General features: G+C 41.1%; 1 protein-coding gene across 9 annotated transcripts in view; it reads right to left on the reverse strand.

Moving 5' to 3' along the window:
- Window positions 1-21,079, reverse strand: part of SNX19 (sorting nexin 19) — a 49,796-nt gene that overhangs the window by 14,507 nt on the left and 14,210 nt on the right. Inside the window, exon 9 of one of the 9 annotated variants that reach the window (XM_050755943.1) lies at window positions 47-20,630. The exons of the other annotated variants lie outside the window; for them this stretch is intronic. Coding sequence (XP_050611900.1) covers window positions 20,561-20,630 — 70 coding nt within the window. The 3' untranslated portion in view covers window positions 47-20,560. Of the gene's footprint in view, window positions 1-46; window positions 20,631-21,079 lie in introns of those variants that run through there. 9 annotated transcript variants of the gene reach the window in all.

A 21,079-nucleotide genomic window follows, 5' to 3' on the forward strand; every position in this document is an offset into this window, starting at 1 on the left:
TACTTTGATCTTGAACCTCCTGGCCTTTAGAACTGTGAGAAACAAATTTCTGTTGTTTATAAGCCATTCAGTTTACGGTATTTTGTTATAGCAGCCCAAACAGACAAAGATACCATCAGTTACATAAGCTATCAGAACAGGACAAAGTCAGCACTGATTCTTGTAATGGAAACCAAGCCAATTCAACAACCTGGGATAACAGAATTTGAATAATGGGTAACAATAAGAATCGTGTTATTTACTGAGTGTTCACTATGTGCCACCTACTGTACAAGCGGTTTTACAGAAGAGAACACTAAAAGGGCCCTGGTCTCTGGGCAAGGCTGCACCTACACCTTCTCAGCTCTCCTCTGATGGGAAGCATCATAACCTTCTTGGTAACATGTACACACAGCCTTTAGAACTAAGGGTCTGGCGATCTTTATACAAATTCTTCTCTCTATCCTCCCTAGCCATATCCCCTGGACTTCAAGTCCTCATGACTGTCTTAGGGATTTCCTACATCTGCCCTTTGTTCGTAACAGTTCTCTCACTAACAAGGGCCTCTTCTCGCCTTGCCTGAAGAACAAGTCTCAAGTCTGCTTCCGGCAAGACCTTTTTCAACCCCACCTCCTCCATGAAATCCTTGACCACCACAGCTGGAAGTGCTCTCCTTCTCCATAGACCTCCTTTGGCAGGTAGTTCTGGAACAATTGCTTTTTAAAGGTGTTTATAGCTTTACTTCTTCAACTAAATTATAAGCTCTAAGAGTTCTGTGTCTTGTACTTAAAAAAATATTTCCCACAGGGCTTGGTGCTCAAGAAACAGTTGACTGACTAACTGTTCTTATTTCAATGAAAAATTTTCCCTTTGTCTTACTTTCAAAAATGAGTCAATTACTCTGAGGGGGAGGTATACCAAATCTGGAGTTCAGCTGGAAACTTAGAAAGTGGTTCAACACTATTCTTTATCTGTTCCTGCATTTTTTTCAAAGTGATATGGTCAGAAGCTGAGGTTCAAGGCTGTTGAGGCCTCCCCTTCACCCACCTCAGTTAAGACTGACATAGCTGTGTTGGTCATGGATGGACAATCAACCACTTCTATTCATGCGTGGAAGACTTGTTTGATCCTGCACCACATGGCAGCTCATGCCATCGCTCCTCGCTCCTATACTCGAGTCACTTGTCACTCATCCAAGAGCAGAGGGGGCTGCCAAGGCAAACTTTATTTAACCTCCACTCTGCCAGACAGTCTGCATTCCACTCAAGCTGGGCATTCCAGCCATGGGGGCTGCAATCCCCCAAGCCCAAGGCTCACAACTGATTCTAAGAATAGGAAGTGTGTAAGGTAATAGCAGGGCAAGAATGGCAGCCATCGATGGAGATCAAGAGTGGCACAAAGCTGTTCTTGTCCAAAATAGCCATCACGATCGTATTTGTTATTATTAGGGCCACATCTCCTTTTTATAGGGCTTTTCATTCAGCGAGCCTAAGATGCCTGATGAAAGGGATCCAGTAGCAAGAATTCCTGTTCCGGCTTATATAAGAGGGTCACCAGAGGGAGGTGGCTGCAATGACCTGATCGGCTTCTCTGCAGGGAATTAAGTGACCCAAGGTCTCCCTTCTTCACCTCAAGACATGTATACTTCTGCAACTTTTGCTGAGGAGAATGACTTGTCTTAGGGTCTCATCTAAGTGTCTTGAGGGAGAGGGGCAAAGTCTTGCAAACTAAAATCTTCAGCCACACAATCCTCCCTAGACTGAACATATTACACACCAGCAAACCTGCGTACCTCAGCCATCTTCTGGGCGTGTCTTACAAAGCAAGAGTTAAGATTCTTCTGAATGAACATTAATTTATTTGATGGGACAGGACCTCACATGACATTATGACAAGGATATCCTCCTTGTTCTCTTGCATGCTGATTAAGTGTCTCATGTACATGTGTTGGGTGCAAAATGAATTTTATCATGTGGCAAAATATAAATTTATAAACTTATATGAAGCTATAAGACAGTTTTTCAAACTCTAAATGGAAATGTTGGGGAGACACATAAAAGTATGAAAAGGTAAAAATAAGCACCTGATGATAAGGATGAGTCTATGAGTCAAATAAATTTGTGGGAGCTAATAAGCACAACTCACTGACGAAAAGGACTGCCACCTCTGAGTAAGTATCAACTGCTGACGAGACAAATACACTGTCAAGCACTGTACACACAAGGCACAGAACTGGCCAACAGGAGGCCCTGGAAAAAGTCAGGCCCAGGAATGTAAGAAACAGGACTTCTATAAACTAGCAGAAATAAACTCCCTCCAGGCCTACAAAGAGGGACAGAGTTTAGAAAGTGGCTTCTAGTCCCTGGGAGCTGCAGAGTGCCAGCTTTCCTTATTCTTCTCCATACTCTGAAGATAAAAGACACAAACCACACACTTGCACCACACACAATTTAAACATTTGCTCTCTTTCCTGGATTCTCCTCTTGCCTACGTTCTGCCCACCCTTCCCCCTGTTGGCAAACAGAAGCTTTATCCTAGGCCTCTGGGCTCACATGGTCTTATTTCCTAGCCCCAGGAAGCCTGTAGAAGCGTGTAGAAGACCAAGTGCAACACATCTTTCTTGTTCGCAGAACTTCTGAGCGACGGTGTCTCGTTAAAAATGATGAGCATGCCAATCTGGAAGGAAAACATGATAAAGCCCAAACCAAAAACATCACCACCACTACTGCCACTGTCCTCACACAATACAATCTCAACATTTTTTAAGCTCTAATTCAACTTCTAAGACATACTTTATTATCACCCACAATGCCTTTCTCAAGTTGTAAATGGCCATATTCAGGAATTTGGTAGGCTCTGCCTTGCCCAACACCTGGATGGAACCAGCTGCCATAGGTTCTTGAGAGCAATGAAGAAGGTGGAGATCTCTTCATCCAAAGATCTCTCCTCTCCCTTCCATCCCCACTTTCCCTTCCTTTGGTTCTGTCATCCTTCTCTAAGGTGAAACTCCATACACACCACCATTTCATTATCTAGCTTTATTAACTCCCCTAATCATGCTTGGTGTATTTGGAAACTGGCTACAACATGGAAGACAAAGAGATTAGGTGTAGGATCGTTAAAAGGGACAGACGTCGCAACACCTCTCCATTAACTCTCTTCATCTCACTATTCTACATTGCATCTTTCTATTCTTATCATAGGAGTGGGAAGGTTAAAAGGAGATTTGTATCCCTATAGAGCTCTCTTTAAATGGACAGGATGGAATTTATGTGTCTGAAATCTAATACATCATAGGAGCTTTTCCAGCATCAGTTTCTGGAATTTGCTGGTACCACTTACTATTAGGCTGACAGAAATCTAAAGCTTCAAGGTCAAAACACACACATGTTCCTCTTACTATTCATTAGAAATTACTTATAATAGGCTGGGCACAGTGGCTCACGCCTGTAATCCCAGCACTTTGGGAGGCTGAGGCGGGCAGATAACCTGAGGTCAAGAGTTGGAGACCAGCCTGGCCAACATGGTGAAGCCTCGTCTCTACTAAAAATACAAAAAAAAATTAGCTGGGCATGGTGGTGCACACCTGTAGTCCCAGCTACTCAGGAAGGCTGAGGCAGGAGAATCCCTTGAACCCAGAGGCAGAAGTTGCAGTGAACCAAGATTGCGCCACTGCACTCCAGCCTGGACGACAGAGGGAGATTCCATCTCAAAAAAAAAAAAAAAAAAAAGAAAAAGAAACTACTTATAATAAATCATTTACTAAATACAAATGCTATTGTTTATGTAATACAAGATGCATGAAGTAAATACGCTAAAATAAATATGGTAGGGAATAGCCTCAGATAGCACTGGTTTTATTTTTCCACTACTACTCCAGGTCTGATACTTGATTTAGAGATACCTCTTTCTATTATCCTGCCTTCATCCCAAAGAAGAGAAGAAAAAAGAACCCAAACCAGGTCTCTCTCTAAGCCACCTCTGAATGATTCAGAGCCTTACCAGGGGGCCTAGAAATAGCCAATAAAATGGCAAGAAAACCCCACCATACAACACCATTTTGACCCCAAGACATTCAAAAGCTTCACTTATGCCAGGCAGGGGAGAAGAGAGGATGTGGAGATCAGGGCTTATCAGTACGCTGGGACTGCACATCTACTCCATGTTCAAGGGAACCTGGTCTGAAATAGCCACAGATACAGGAATGAAGCAATGACTAAAAAGGAGACAGTTTAATACTAGGGCTTAAGATGGCACTTCAAGGTTAGCAGAAGGTCATTTCCCATCAAAACAGCAGAATCAAATCTCATGAGTAAGAGGAGAAGGCTTTAGAGACCATGTCTAATCCAATTAGCCAAATCCCCTTCACTTCTTTTCTAAGACAGCAGCTATAGCTGAGTGAGAAAGGGTCTTGAATCAGTACGGCTTAATGAAGAGGAGAAAGGGAAGAAGATACTAAAATCATGAAACAGAAAATATTCATAAGATCCACAACAATATTCTAAATGAAAATGCCTGGTGCAGTCTAAATACAAGAAAAATAACAGGTCCATTCCTTCCAGCCTATTTATCTATTGGCTGTACCTCTATAGACAATCCAAGGGCAATTATGCTCCAACCTTATCTTAAGATACCAAATATAGTTCAAAGGAAAAGAGACAGAAAAGGAAGATCAAGTTAAAACTTCTGTCATCCTAAATACATCTTCAATAAATTAGAATTATTGACTTATTTCATTACCCTTAGAGCAGGGTTTTCAACCTTGGTACTACTGATATTTCGGACTGCAAAATCTTTGTCATAGGGGCTTTCCTGTGCATTATAAAACATTCCACAACATCCCTGCCCCTCCTCCCCTCAAACTAGATGCTAGTTGTGCCAACCAAACATGTCTCCAAACATTGCCGCATGTCCCCTGAGGACAAAGTTGCTCCAGTTGAGAATCCTGCCTTAGACTTAGGGACTTTTGGATACAATTGTATCAGGCTACTTTCATAGCCATTTTAAACCCGATGGCTATAGCGCAGTGTTTTTCGAACTGTGGGCTGGACATCATTAGAGGTCATATAATCTGTTTTGCTATTTGTGATAACATAAAGATGCATCTCATGTTTGCAGACACTTTTTTCGTATGTATGTACATATATATGTATACATCAGATATGCGTGCATGCATATGTGTGTATGTGCCTGTGCCTATGTGTATGCTCATAGTCGGCTGCAATGTACAATGCATTTTTTACTGTAGGTTGAAGTTTTTTAAAAAGTTTGAAAAACACTCATATAGAGTCAAGAATTAGGAGTTCCGTTCAGAGGAGAAGCCCAAGCCATATTTTTTGCTTCCTGGAAACGCTCCCCATCTCCACCCACCAAGCACCCAGTAAAATGTTTGCAGGGGCCTCAACCACGAACACTGCGTTCTGTACTGCCAGTCCTAGCACAGAAGTGTGAGTATTGGCTCATCCAATCAGTAGCAGCAATCTATAGGGTGGGAGAGAAGGGAGGTCTTGGAGGTGATGGTGTAGATTCGGGACATTCTCCATTAAACAAACTGTTTTTGCCAATTTCACACCTGATAAAAGTTACACTTCTTTTCTCTCTGATGCCATTCCCAGGCCTCTGTCTTCCTGCCATGGCCCCTTCTTGTGTTTACAGACAGTTCCCCCTGTCAGCTCTCAGCTCTAGGCTTCTGTCCTGTAACTATCCAGACCCAAGTTACTCAGCTGTGTCTGAGAAAGTTCAACACTGCTGCCCTCTGACTGTGTATCTAGGTCACCATCCTTTCCTGCCCGGTGCTGGGGAAGAATGAGGAGGAAATGAACCCTGAGGGCAAGAAACTACTTCTTTCTCCCAATGACTACTGTGAAATCTAAAATGGCTCAGAGTTTGCACAATTTCTTCCCTGATTTTCGCTTTCATGTTTTAAATCATGGATCTACACCTTTGAATCATGTATTCAAGGGAAGACTTGACACTCTCCTAAATACCACAGTATAAGAATCTGAGTTTCATACATTTATATCTAGCCACAGTTTTTATTTTTGATTAGTAAAGTACACATCACAGATATGAAATTAATACGTATTAAAAAATGGAAGGATTCTTAAGGAAGGAATTTCAAAAAATCATCTGTTCAACCTTAGTGGTTTTTCCAATCTCACCAACTCCAAATATGGAAATACTGGGCCCCAAAAGGAAATATTTTACATCAAGTGGCTTATATGAACATACAACTTGAGAGTTGAAAGGAAACTTAGAGGTTATTTTATCCAGTCTCCTCCCAAAGCAGAAACTTCCTCTGTCATATAATGGCATAGACAAGGGTTGGGTCCTGTGAATTCAGAAACTTGGGCTTTTATCTTAGTTCTGCTACCCAATTAGCAATGTGACCTCGGGGAAGTGGCTTAATTCCTTCAAAGCATAATCGAAATTCGTTGAAGATGCTCCTTAAACTTTGCCAACCCAAATCTGCCTCCTTGTGTTAATAAATTCCAGTCATTGGTCCTAGTTCTACTCTCTGGAGTTACCAGATACTAGGTTAAATCTCTTCCAAAAGACAACATTTTGCATTTTAAAATTCAGCTATTATTTCTCCCCTACCTCCATTTTACCACCTATACATCCTTGATTTTGCCAACCTCAAACACACTCAATAAATGTCTGATGAATGAAGGAGAGAATGAACCACTGCTTATCCTGGCTCTATCCTCTGGGTATGCTGCTTTGTTTTTCTTTTAAAATGACGTGCCCAGAACCAAACAGCTCTGAGATGTGACCTGACCAGCAAAGAATATAGGGGATTGATGCCTTCCTTGATTTAGACGCTATACTTCTTATATAGCCGAAGATTGTGTTAGCTTTTTGGCACACACGTCAAAAGCACTGACTCATACTGAGTTTTCAGTCAACCAAAATTCTAAGTCCACATATGAACATTTAAAAAAAAAAATCGTGTGCCCCTCTGTTAAGTATAGTCTTGTCCTTCTTTGTGAAATTAAAAAAAAAATCTAAATTATAGCTTACAATATTTATTTCTATCAAATTCCATCTTGTTGGCTTTAGATTATCATTCTAAGTTTTCTAAATGTTTTTGAATCTTAATTTTTGTCATCCAGAGTATTAACTACTCCTCTAAGATTAGAATTACTTGCAAATTTTCTGATAAAAAAATTGATCAGAATAAGATGAAGAGCAGTGCTCTATCACTAGAAATTTCCCTCTAGGATGGCATCAGTTTATGATATTATTTAATACTCTTGGGCTAAAGACACTCGACTAGCCACAAATTACTTAAAAGTACTATAGTGCAGGCAACATACTCCATTCTGTCCATATGGATATTATGGCAAAAGTTTGTTGAAATCCATATACAATGTAACTACAACTGCATACTAATCAGGCAGGGCACATTTCTACTGAACCATAATGGTTTCTAGGGTTCCCCATTTCCCTTCCCAAATGCTAACATCTACTTCATCATCTGCTTCAGAACTTTCCAGAGATAAATGTTGGGGTCAAGAACCTGTAACCATTTTTTTAAAAAGGCAAGATACCTGTGCATCTCTAACCCATATGGACAAATGGCAATGTTTCTTAATGACCTTAGGTCTTTAATGTTAAATATAAATTTGTTAAGTTTCATGGGATATAATTCATTTAGGCCATGTACAGGTTTAAATGTACAAACTTTAAAATAGGTTACACGCTCTGTTATTTTCATTTCTATTTTGGTCATCAATTCTACTTTAATCATGTCTGTTCAATTCTTCTTGCTAGGGCATTTTCCTTGACAAAGAAAATAGAAAACAGCCTAGCAAATAATAGACCCATTCATTCATTGCTGAGTGAATGAATAAATGCTTTTACCATGTAATCAGTTAATACTACAGCATCTGTCCCAAACCATTACCTATATATATTTTTTCTTGTTAGTAACATGTGACACGTGTGTTTTTCACCTAAGTCTTTTCCCTTAATATTTATCTACAACCTCAGCTCCTTCTGAGTTGAAGCTTACTAGACCCTGTTCTTGTTAGTTCTATTACTACTATTTTTGCATTATTCAGTATGTGTCCCCTCTTTCTATTTTTTAAATATGTTCACCTAGAATCTGATCGCAGTTTAACTACCCTGGTTTCATTTGATGTTGATTCTTTTTCTTCCTCATTGGAAATATGTGTTTAATTTGTTCATTCATTTACTCAAAGCATTGGCTGAGCTTCTTGTAAATGCCCCCCAACCCCCCAAAAAAGACTATTAAGGTTTTGAAGTCAGAAATCTTATATAATTCATTTTGACATCTCCTTTAGCATTTAATAGTGTCATTCACAAATAAACAATCAAATATTTACTGAATGAATCAATCCCGTTGCAAAACTTTCAGTGATACCTTCTGATGTGAATTTTAAGTTAATCTGTTCTTACAGCACGTAAAACAGTTTTTATCTCATTCTGTTATGCTCCTATGAATTCCAGTACCCCTCATCTATCTCTGCTTTCCTTTGTCAGCTGTTTTTCACAATATCCAGTTTTAACTTTATCTGAATTTTTTTGTCAATGTCTTACTCTTCACTGGGTTGATGGTCTGCTGACAAATACATTCTTTCTGCTGTTTTTGAGTTGTATTCTGTCTGTAGTCAAAAGTCCACCATGTGAATAATCACGTCATGGCACAGAAAATTTAAAAACCTTGCCTTGGTACCAGCTACATAGTTAGCTACTCATTCCATGTTTTCTTTTTTCTTCTAAAGAAACTTACAGATAGAAAAAAAGTTGAAAATATAATCCGGGCCTTAAGTTTTCTATTATAAAGAATCTCAAAATTATTAGAAATACAGTATAGGCTTCTTCGGGTGTCATCATTTATTTTTATATAAATCAGAGTAGATACTAATCTATCACTTTAGTAAGCAATAGGATTTTAACCACAACCCAGATATGCTGTTCAGAAAGATATTACCGCATCTTTTTAGTTATCTTCTCAGTCTGCAAGGCGGAAAATTATGTGTGAGTCATTCTTGATTTCTCTTTTTCTCAACTTTAAATAGTCACTAAATATAGGTGATCCTACCTCCTTAATATCTCATGAATCTATTACCCCTTTACCATCTCTATAGCAATGATCTTAGTTGAATGCCTCATCACCTTTTCTATCAATGAAACCCCTTCCTAATTTGTCTTTCTAACTTTGGCCCCTTCAATTAATTATTCCTCCACAGCACTATTTAACTAATTGTTCTCAATTGCAAATTTGCTCATGTCATCATCTGTTTATGTTTTGTAAATTGTTTCCTATCAAATGAGTGACAAATGTTTTGTTCTTGGAATGACTCACGGGACTCTGAATGAGCAGACTCCCATTAAACTCTTCACCGTTATTATCAGCCATTATTCTTGCATATCATATATTCCTAATCAATCATACTCAACTTCTTTGAGTACCACAAATACACTGTATTGTTTTACCGCTCTGCCTTGAATGCTGTCTCTCTCTCTCTCACTGTCTGCTGGCAACTCCCCTCATTCTTTAAATCTCATCTCTGATGTCATCTACTATAAGCCTTCTCTGGACCTCTCATAATCGATAAATCCCTTCTCTGAATCACATATAGAGTTATTTTCAAAGCACTGATTTTATACTGCAACTCCTATTTATAAGTTTGCACCTCCAATTGATATAAAACTTCCTATCGTAGGGGTTTTGGGTCTTTTTCTGTATTTTGATCACTTAACAAAGTGCCTGCCACAGAGAAGGCAATCAATAAATATTGGTTACTGAGTGAATTCATGCTGTATACGGGACAAACACTAGTCTTAAAGCATGGCACACTGTTCAAAATAGGTTCTGCAGAAAGCACACATCCCAATACTTAAAACAGCAAAAACACTGAGCTCTTAATTATTCATGCTTACGGAGGAAGACAACGATAGATTTTTAAAAATCATGGACAATATAAAAATCCTTTGTATGTGGCATCCCATAAGTGTTTATATACACATCTGGCAGATTTGCTTTCCTAATAATCTTTTGTTTAGGCTAATAATAAAATTAAACTGTGGGCCAATACACCAGTGATAGAGCTGATGTTGTAAGGGGTATGCTAGGTAACAAGTCAGGTGATCTAGAGCTAAGTAATCCATGAAATGGGCATTCACATCTGGCTATGCATTCCTCTGGAAGGGAAGAGAGCTGGATGGCAAGGGAGTGGGTCAGCCATGCTTCTTATCTCACACTATAAATCCTGGAGGAGAGAGACAGCTGCCAGTAGCCTATGTTTGGTCAGTTTTCCTGGGAAATAGGCCCAGAAGATAGAAGAGATTGAAAGTCAAACCAAAGCGAAGGGGGTTTATGAGGACTATGAGTCACACTTGTATTTTGGGAAGTGCCTCTGATGGTGGAGCAGCATCAAATTGATGCCCCCATTATCTGAAACTAGTAAGAAGAGAGGAAGGTAGCCGAATGGGGGAGGAAAGACCAAAAGCAAAGCTCAGGTTACCTTTCTAACAAATGCAGAAGGAGAAAAAGACACTTGGGGATTGTGTATTTTTAGGGTAAATAAGACTGATAGGAAAGGGAAAGCTCCAAAAATCTCTTCTATATTTGAGTATTGTGACATGTTTAAGATTTCAGTCTGAAAGTTTTCTTTTCTTTCTTTCTTTTTTTTTTTTTTTTGAGACAGTCTCATTCTGTTGTCCAGGCTGGAGTGCAGTGGCACAATCTTGGCTCACTAAAATCTCTACCTCCTGGGTTCAAGCGATTCTCATGCCTCAGACTCCCAAGTAGCTGGGACTAAGGGCATGCGCCACCATGCCCGGCAAATTTTTTTTGTATTTTTAGTAGAGACAGGGTTTCACCATGTTGGTCAGGTTGGTCTCAAACTCCTGACCTCAAATGATCTGCCCACCTTGGCCTCCCAAAGTGCTGGGATTACAGGCAATAAGCCACCGTGCCCAGTCAATCTGAAAGTTTTCTATACACACATCTAGTGTGCCTCTAAAGTCTTTCAAGTCAACCTTTTTTTGGCCTCATACTATGTTGCTATTGACTTACTATAATCCAGTTCTGAGAAAATCAGGACTGACAGACTTTAAAAATAACACTGAAAAGCTACAGACAGGTTTGAACCTGGCTTAACCACATAAAAGTTTAACGAACTCTCTGAGCTCTGGTTTCCTTCATTATAAAATGGGCAAATTCTTGCCTTGCCTTTTTCACAAAGTTATCATCAAGATGAAATAAGAAAAATAAAAAGCATTTCTAAAGTGCTTGTGCGTTTGCACATGTAAAAGAGAAAAAGACTCCTTTAGACCTTCTTTAAAAATTCAACCAGGTCCAGGGAACTAATGACAGCTGGATCTGGAGTAAGTTTTGCATTTCGTGCCTCAGTTTTCTCCCTGTAAAGCTTATTCTCCTGGCAGGCTCAGGGAAGTAAATACTGAAACCGGTAAAGCATTTGGTACTGAGTGGTTAAGAAAATTGGGAAGAGGCCCCAGGGGGTTTTGGATAATATGAAAACTCTATCTCTGAATCCTTGCGACAACCAGACCTCTATATACTAAACAATAAAACTTTCACTGCAGAGACTACAGGATCCAAAATGTCTCTGTCTCTTCTTTCCTTGTCCCCGTGTGAACAGCAAGCCTGGCTCATTCTCAGTCCCCAGGTAGTTATCCTGACCCTGCCTTTCTCAGCAGCAAGGGCAAGGGCAGAGAGGTGGGGTGGGGAAGGGGGAAGGTAATTAAAATGGCCACCCATTCAGAAGAAAATTGAGTCCGTGGAGGGGAAAGGGCAGGGAGAGGGACCAAAACCCTTAGTGCTGAAGCACCAGGAAGAAAGGCAAGACACAAAAGAGGGAAGAAGGCAGTAATTTAGTGGTCGTCTTGACAACCAGAGCTCCTATTGTTCATGGGGGCTTTACCTCACAGGGAGATCTCCCTGTTCTGCTCCGCACATAGAACTCCCACCACAGGAAAGGAGGATGGGAAGGGAACGGTTGGAGGAGGCAGAAGTGATAAGTAATTATGTGCTCGCAGAAGGGGCTGACCTCCAAATTTCCATAAATATTACAGATAACAGATTTAGAGTATGCTCAGCCATGATTTGGAAGAAAATTATTAGGAATTTATTTAAATCAGCAGACATTGTAGGACTTCAAATTATGCTGTGAAAATGGCCAGAGGAGGCTGGAAAAGACCAGCCTTGAGGAGAATAAAGAATACATATGAGAAGCAGATGCCCAAGATAAACAGAGAAAAAACACTGAGGGGGTGTAGAGGAGAAGGAAAGTGACTATCATTAACACCATCACCTTGGTGTAGAAGAGCTCCCCAACAGTATTTCCAGTTTCCTGTCTACAGCCTGAATTGTAAAACCTTTCCAAGTAGAAGGCCATCTATCCTGATATGAAGGATGTAGGGACACCGAAGTGGTAACTCCAGAATCTCCACAGAATAAGAACTTTGGGAGCACTGACTATGGGCAGAAAACACAGAGGAGTAATAAATAAAACTGGAAAAACAACAAAAAGGAAACCTGGGGGAGAGAGGAGGTGGGTGTTGAGAAACTCATCTTGATGCTGCATTTGCACACCAGCCTCCCTCCCAAGAAGGCTGACTTCCCCCCGAGAAATCAGGGCCAGCATTATATTAGAGCTAAAGTATATTTTCCACCAATTAATCCAACTGTCTCCCTGCTCCAGTACCAAATAGCTCTGCTTCTCCAAAGGGCACTTGGAAAAGCCTGCAAGGACAGAGGTAAAGATCAAAAGTAAGCATTAACATATGGTTGCTTCTCCAAAACCAAATTAATGGGAGAGAGTCAAACAGTCTCCATCCATGGCCTAAAGCAATAGGAAACGTCCTTGAATATGTAACAGGTTGATAAGATCCTAATATCAGGGCTATTCAGCACTGACAATCTCCACCTTAGTGAATACATAATGTATAAGATTTTAGGATCACAAGAGACCCTGAATATAGGTCCAAGTAGTTTATAGAGAATATTGACAAAATTCTTTCAATTCAGATGTCTAGCTGGTCTCATCACCACAGACTCTGTTCTGCTCACTCTGTTCTGAATGAATCAGCTTCAACATTGAATTTTTAATGGTGGGATCCACTCAAAGGGGCAACTTCTGGTCATCCACACCGCTCAGAGAAGCAAGCACATGCTGAAGACACATTAGAGCAGAAGGAAGAAGGGTGAAAGATGAAAGAAACAGGGCTTATCTAAAAGTCACTGGCACTAAGGAGTAGGCAGATAAGTGGCCTCTAAATCATGGAGCAAGCCAGGGAATGGCTTCAATACTGCTGTATGAACATCAGGGCAGGGGACCTGTAACTGCAAAACAAACAGGTCTTCCTCAAAGGACAGTGAATGGTATTGTTTAACCTGCAGCGCCACCTGGTGCCCAGAGGGAGAATTCCTGTACCCATGCCATGCAGCAGGAGTTAGGTAGGCTTTTTGTCACCTATTTGAAACAACAAAAGCAACACACATTCAGAAAGAAGCTGGCTAAAAATATTCCAGATTACTTTTTATTTGAAAGTAGAAATAATGCCCCTCCACTTGCTTTAAAAATGTCATAGTGTATAGAATATTATTTAGTCTAAACCAGTCTAAACGACACCTATCTCACAAGATCTAGCTTTGTTATACCTTCCTCTATAAAGCCTCCCGAACATTTATCTCTACATTCTCTCTTACACCCCCAAAAAACTGCATGCACTAGGCTATGATTCCCATTTGGACAGTAACAGGCAAAGGTGGTTGGGTGGTGTGTTCTAAGTCACATAGCCTCAAAGCAAGATCTGAATTCAGTTCTGACTTCAAAGTCCATGTTCTTGCTTTCCATGTGGAAGGAAAGAGGTGGAGAAGGCACAACGGCAGGAGATGCTTCCAGAGAGGGCAGGCTTGGTGGGGCTTCATACTGGGAGGCCCAGGTTGGGGAGGGGCGCCGTACTCTTTGGAAAGGAGAGAGCCATTAGAATGGGAGATGGCCTGAAGGGCCCCCAAACCTCTTTGCTTAGGCTGTACCATGGCTCTGGGAATCAGAATTCCCCAACTAATTGAAGAGCTGGGTATGCCCTGTGTGGAGGGAATGAAAGATTCAGTTTCCATTTTGCTTCTGGTCCCCCAGCACTATTGACGAACTCTTAAGATTCTTAATAGTGAAAAGCAGAGGGACTGCCTCCAGTAGAACGATGTGTGATCTTCTGTGTTCATTTATTTGACACAAATTTATTAAGTGCCTTCTATGTATGGGGCTGGGTGTTGAAGATATGATGGTAAATAAGACACAGTCCCTGCCCTCAGGATGCTGACATACATTCTAAAGCTGTCATCAAAATGTCAAAATCTTAGGCTCCTGGTGCAGTCACAGATGGGCAAGAGACACCAAGAACCCGACTTCGAAAAAAAGGCTCTGAGGTTTAAATACCTCATGATATTCTGTTTTTTGTTAACTTTTACAATGAGCAATTTTGTACCTCTATTTGAGTATACGAGACTTCAAGAGCACACACACAGAAATGCAAACACAATGCACAAGCACACGGCTGTCAGCTGCCATCCACCTGCTACAATCTCAAAGATACATTCCAGTAGAGACTGTCACTATGTGACAGGGAAGGCATGATGTCTTTATCCTAAGATGGGTGTAGAATAAGCGACACCCAAGAAATACGACAGGCAGACCACTCATGTGACAGGGGAAACTGCTAGGGCCCATCCTGACCCAGTCTACAGCAGTCAAGAGCTTCCCTTTGGCATGGCCTAATGAAAGAGGCCTGGGACAAGCAGCACTCCTTCCCAAGGAGCCACAATACAATCTGAGCAAAGTCATCAATGAGAACAATTAATTTCAGCACCTCTAAAAACAGCCCAAGCCAATGATTAGAGAGCCAGAAAATAACTGAGAATTCTGAAGACTTAGCTTGAGTTAATTTTGTATTTGGGGGTCTTGCAAAAGTGTGCGTATTTCTAGAAAAGCTGTGCATGGGAAGAGATCGGGTATAAGACATAGCCAGGCACCAGAGCTGAACTGGAAGAAAAAGTTACACAGCAAAGGAAAAAATTGTAATCTATGTTTCCTGAGAAACTCTGAGTCTTAACGTTAATAATCTTTTCCTGATTGTGAATAGGATGTAAATAGAGATACCTAAGAGGCAATCTCTGGCTCAGAAGTACTTTAAAAATAAAATCAGAATATGCAGACAAAAATAATTTATATGCTACCATCAGATGCATGTGTCCCTGAAACCAGCCAGATAGAAAGCAAGAGAGGCGAGATGGGAGTAAGGCAAGGGAACTTTCAGGTGAACCCAGCTCTACTGAACACTGCTTTGTGGGGAAGCTTGCATGGAGGGGAGGCAGGGCAGAGCAGTGGGAAACACATGAGCTCTGAGGCTAGGATGACTTAAGTCGAATCTTAAGGTGTGGTTGTTAACGACTTTTATGATTTTGGGAACGTTATTTTACCTGAATGTAATTTTCTTCACTTATAAAATGTAGAACTATATGTCTATCTCATAGAACTGAACATTAATACAAACAGTACATAGCTGCTTTCCTGGTATTAACATTGTAATAAACGTCAGTTCCTTTCCCATTGCAATTACTTGTGCCCTTTTGGTGGCAGACCTGGAGGTTCTCTTAAAAAATAACCAATGTCACAAAGAACTGTAATCCACCTGCTACTTAGACATGCCCAACCAAGAAGGAGGCCCTGGAAGCAGAGTTCCACTCAGAAAGCACCTTGATTCTGGAGCATCCTAAGAGAATAGTGGAAGCAAGAGGGTTCATGGTCAACTTTTCCCAACTGTCCTTAAGGGAGATGGACGTTGTGCCTTGCAGCACAGCACTCTCCAGTTCTCCCAGACTCTGCCACAACTCTCCTGACCTTTTCTAGGAGATGGTTTATAGAGCGACATCTTCTCTAAGAAAGTGATTCCAAGGTCTGGTATAAGGTCCAGAGCTTGCCATCAAGTTTCTCCTGGGTCCCCTGCTTGTTGGACCCTCAAACCTGCACATCCTTTCTTTTCTTCTTCCTCTCTGTATACTTCCTAACTTTACACACTTTACACTCCCCTCTGCCAGAACCCCCCCCCCCCCCGCTTTCTGCCAAGCCATTCCATTCCCACATGCCCCAAACACTCACACTCTCTGTCTCTATCTTAGACACACACACACATACACTCCCTCTTTAACTGAGAAATCCTGACGCAGATGCCAGGAATGTGTCTGCTGCCCTTTTGACACAGGTCAGATGCCATCGTCGGGGCCATGGGGAGGGCAGCGCCATGGACGTGGCATTCACGCATTCTGTTGCTGGCGTGGTTCCTATTTTTATCGTGGCATTACTCTGGGTGTCCAGGCAGGGCGCCGGTCCAGCTTCTTCTCATTCCTTCACTCTCCATCAGGGCTCCACACCAATCCTACCCCTTACCTTGGCTGGATCTTCCTGCCCCAAACGCCCTAACATCAATGGAGCACAGTATATCTTTCCTCTTTCCCTCCAACCCAGTCTAGCTCTGAGGACTTGCCCAATTTGCTGAATCTGATTCTGATGTTCGTAGAGATATTTACAAGTTTCTTCTGTTTTCGGGCATGAGCAGAGTTTGCACAAGGCGGATTTGCTCCTTGGCTCAGACTGCCACCCGCTCTCCCCTTCCCCTCCCTTTGTCTCTCATTCCAAATAAGGAGTGCTTCTTGTTACATAATTGGATGTTCCCAGCACAGAAGCTGACACAAGAGGTTAGGCGCACATGCATGCAAGACTTCCCTTTGACTTAACAATGCCTTTTTTGGGCATCTAACTTCTCTTCAGCTCCCCTCCCACTTCTCTCCACATCATCAACAATCAAGGGAGATTTACAAGCCTGGCTCAGATCAGAGCTCTTCCAACTTTGGCTTAGAAGGAGGGGTTATGAGGTCGAACTTACTCTGGGTTTTTGTTTTTTTTTTCCCTTTGCAGGATAGAGTGTGCTTATAATTTGACAGAAGTCTATGGTGTCCAAGGCAGTAATGTATATAGGTCTTTTGAAGATGCAAGGAGGGTACACAAAGTTGGAAGCAGAGGAAATAAACTTGCCTGCTTGGGGATAATAATACTGGAGGCTGGAAAATGAGGACATTTTAAGGAGGAGATGCACTCAAATCTGGTGACTTTAGCATCCCTAATGGTCAAACTGCAGTGTGTTCCAAATAACTAGAGAAGTGGCAGTACCACCTGTGGCACCAACACCAATTATCCTGCTCTTTTAAGCACGGAACTTAAAGGAAGAGAACCCAAGTACCCTGCAAAAGCATGTGGCTCAGCTATCTATGGTTTCAGGGAGGGCAAAGATGTAGCCTCCTAGGCAGCAGTCATGGAGATGGAAGACAACGGGACCTCATATCATGCCTCTTGTGGGAGAGGCAGGGGATGCAGTGAAGAGGTGCTGCAGCTCTGGAGATGTTAAGTTTCCAGCACACTGGCTTACCAAAGCAAATAAAGCTGAAGCATGTAGCAATGCATACACCACTTTTAAAAATTAAAACCTGCAACTGTCCTGGGGACAGTAACATGGGCTGCCTTTGGACTGCAGCAGTGCCCTTATGTTAGATGCAAGTGTGTAGATACGGAGATGCAGTTTGGATTCTACAAACTGCCTGATAATCTCCAGTACTTGGAGACAAAGATTTTTGGGTTGGCTTTTATCCTGCTGAATTGCAGGGCAAAGATCTGATCCTGAAATTTAGACAATCATCACAGCTATAAATCAGAAAAACCTGGGTTCAAATTCTGCCTGTGATATTTACTAACCCTGTGATTTTGATTAGATAACCCACATTCTTTATAAGCTTTAGTTTCCTCGTCTTTAAAATGAGGGTCATAATACCTCTTTTGCAGGACTTTTGGAGGAATTAAATATTAGGTTGGTACAAAAGTAACTGTGGCTTTTGAACAGCATGTGCATGTAGTGTTCAGTACAGTATTTGCACTAAGTAAACTCTCGATAAATATTTGCTGGACAGTAAATACGCTGATGCTGATGAGATTATCAATGTGTACACTCTGAACGCTAAAATGAGTTAGTCCCATGTCTACAATGCACAGGGCGCTTGCAGGTGTGAGACCATGGGCCACTGATGCCAGATCTTTGGAAGCTCTGGTGGAAGAACCGGTTCTTTCTTTAGATACCATGACTTCTAGCTTCCTATCTTAAGGAGGCTTCAGGAAAACTGTGAAATCAGCTATAAGGTACTTCAGAAGAGGGCCAAAAATGTCATTAAAAAGATGGCAAAAATGATTTATAGGGATACATGATTGGCTTCAAACAGAGAAGTATGAGATTCTTCATTTAATTCTAGTCTGTGGAAGCTTGGGTGAGGAGACTGCTGACCAGATGTGGTCCTATTTTCATTGCAGCTAATACAAAACCAAATGGGTTACGGATAAAGTTGGATACTTAGATATAAGTAAGAACTTGTTGACAGGAAGGGATATGAGATAACTGAACATGTATAAAACATCTTCACCCAGAAATATGTATGATGAACAAAGATAATAGGCCACAGTTACACGTTTTTCAAAAGTAGCTGCAAAATTCTGTTCTTGCACAATATTCAGTGGCTTCATTCAAATTCACCAAATATATTCAGAGTTCTCCCACTTTTCCCATCACAATAGTGATGCTTTTCCATAAAATAGAATAAGACAAAACAAAAAACCAAAAACTCCGAATGTGAAAAGAGGAGAAAGTCAAGGGAAATTCAGCTGTAAGCCCTCTCCCTGATTTCCTTTATGGCATGAACTACACTTGGGTTTTGCTAGTCTTCATTCACCAGACTTTACCCAGCTAACTGGAGTTGTGGTTGTAGTTGGGGAGTGTCAGGGATAGGAATGGAAAGACGAGGAACCTGCCTGGGCAACATAGTCTCAACCGAAAACTTAAAATAATTAGCCAAGTATGGGGGTGGTGCCTGTAGTCCTAGCTACCTGGGAGGCTGAGGTGGGAGGATGGCTTGAGCCCAGGAGGAGTGAGCCCAGTGAGCTACGATTGCAGTGCCACTGCACTCCACCTTGGCGACAGAATGAAATCTCATCTCACTGGTATTTCATATATTGACATTTTATCCTCAATATATGAAAAATGAAAAAGAAAGAAGTCTCACAGTCTCTGCTCTGAACTCTAAAATGAGCCCTGTCTTTTCCATGTCTGCCATGCACCTGGAGCTTGCTTCCTTCGTATTTAACTTTTCTGCCTTAGATCTCCCAGGACCCTGGCTACATGAAATAGTATTTCTGTGATCATTCTCTAACTCCCAGAATATAGGTATCTCTCCTCTATGTGGACTAGCCCAAGCCCTTGAATATTCTGAGTTATTCAAACTTCAGGTAAACTTTTTCCTACCTCTTTTATATATGGATCTCAATCTTCTTTGAATTTCTCCTAACTCATCTATACTTTCATCCTCATACTGAATAATTTCTTGTGTTCTGAAACCAATTTGTCATGTAAATGACCTCAAGGAGAAGGGGTCATTAATGATCACATACTAGCTAGTTTTGGGATCTTCTCTCTCTCTTTTTTTTTTTTTTTTTCTTTAAACCACTTAGAAGATTAACAAAGGGAAATCCAAAAGAAGAAGAAAAATGAAGGCCTAATTAGTGACATACAGAGGTGACAGAATACAACTAAAGAGACTATACTTTCAAGTGTAAAGGTACTGGGAAGGGAAATGTTTATTTCTTTATTAAATATTTAATGAGTACCTACTATGTCCAGGCCCTGTATAAGCTGCTGGGGACACAAAGCTAGTTCTGGTCCTTAAAGAACTAATAGTCTACACAGGGTTTCTCAAGCTCAGTAATACTGACATTTTGGGCAGGATAATTCGTTTGGCACGGTAGACTGCCCTGTGTAGCTGAAGGATGTCTGGCAGCGCGCCTGGCCTACACCCACTAGATGCCAGTAGGCATCCCACATCCCCTTCCCAGTTGTGACAACCAAAAATATCTCCCGATACTGGCAAATGTCCCCTGGGGGACAAAAGCGTCCCCCAGTTGACAACCACTAGTGTAGGAAAAGCAGATCATTTATATAACACACTGTGATAAGCACTATTATCAAAACTTTGCGAGTTAGGGAAGAGGACTCCTTAATTCTGGGAGAAAGAGAGCAGATGCTACAGAAGGTTTCACAGAATAAATGACATTTTATGCTTAATATATGAAAAATGTTTTGCAGTAGGCCAAGCAGACAAGAAGAGGGAAAGTTAGGAACACATGGAAGGAACAGGGAAAGAATAGGTAGAGAAAGACCATTCGAAGTCAGATACAGGAAGATGAGCAAAGGCCTGGGGGTAAAAGACCACAGAATATTTAGGCAATGATGGACAGTTTACATGGTGGAAAATGAAAAATAAGACTCAAACCAGATCATGCCAAGTAAGAAAGGAGGTGGAATTTTAATATAAATTTAATATAAATAAAGAAATAAGTGCATACTTTAAACAGAGTGGAGCCCTTTTCCAAACAAAGCCTTACCTAGATCCCCAGTATATGAAACTGATCGAAGTGGAGCTTCTGTGGTTGGGTCATGGTCCACTCAGTTTTCCCTTAGCTTCTAAGTTAGCTTCTGAAGCACTTCTGCAGAACCCTAGCACCCTAGGACACATACTGGAAAAACCACTTTGGTAGGGAATAGGATACTACTGAAAGATTCTAAGTGCAGAATATATGTTCAGATTTGTTTTTCAGAAAAAGGCACTCTAGTGGCAGAGCTGAATATTGAGCAGGTACAAGGGGAAAAGCGTAAAGGGACAAAGACCAGTCAGCATTTTATATGCAGGTTTCACTTGGAGATCAGTCTTAAGGCTACAAGATACATGAAAAAAGCACACTGGGGTTGAAGTTGTACAAATCTGGCTTAAAATTCTAAGTGTGCTACTAATGAAGACCTTGGGCGTGTTAGTTGACTTTGCCAAGCTCTATTTTCTCATTCTGTAAAATGGGGCTACCTACCTCACTTGACCACTATAAAAAAATACATGTAAATGGAGATTGGGTGCTGGCATACATAAGCACTTAGCAAATATAGATGTGCATCATCTTCT

This window comes from Macaca thibetana, chromosome 14 (assembly GCF_024542745.1).
Source record: "Macaca thibetana thibetana isolate TM-01 chromosome 14, ASM2454274v1, whole genome shotgun sequence".
In the NCBI taxonomy this organism is placed as follows: domain Eukaryota; kingdom Metazoa; phylum Chordata; class Mammalia; order Primates; family Cercopithecidae; genus Macaca; species Macaca thibetana.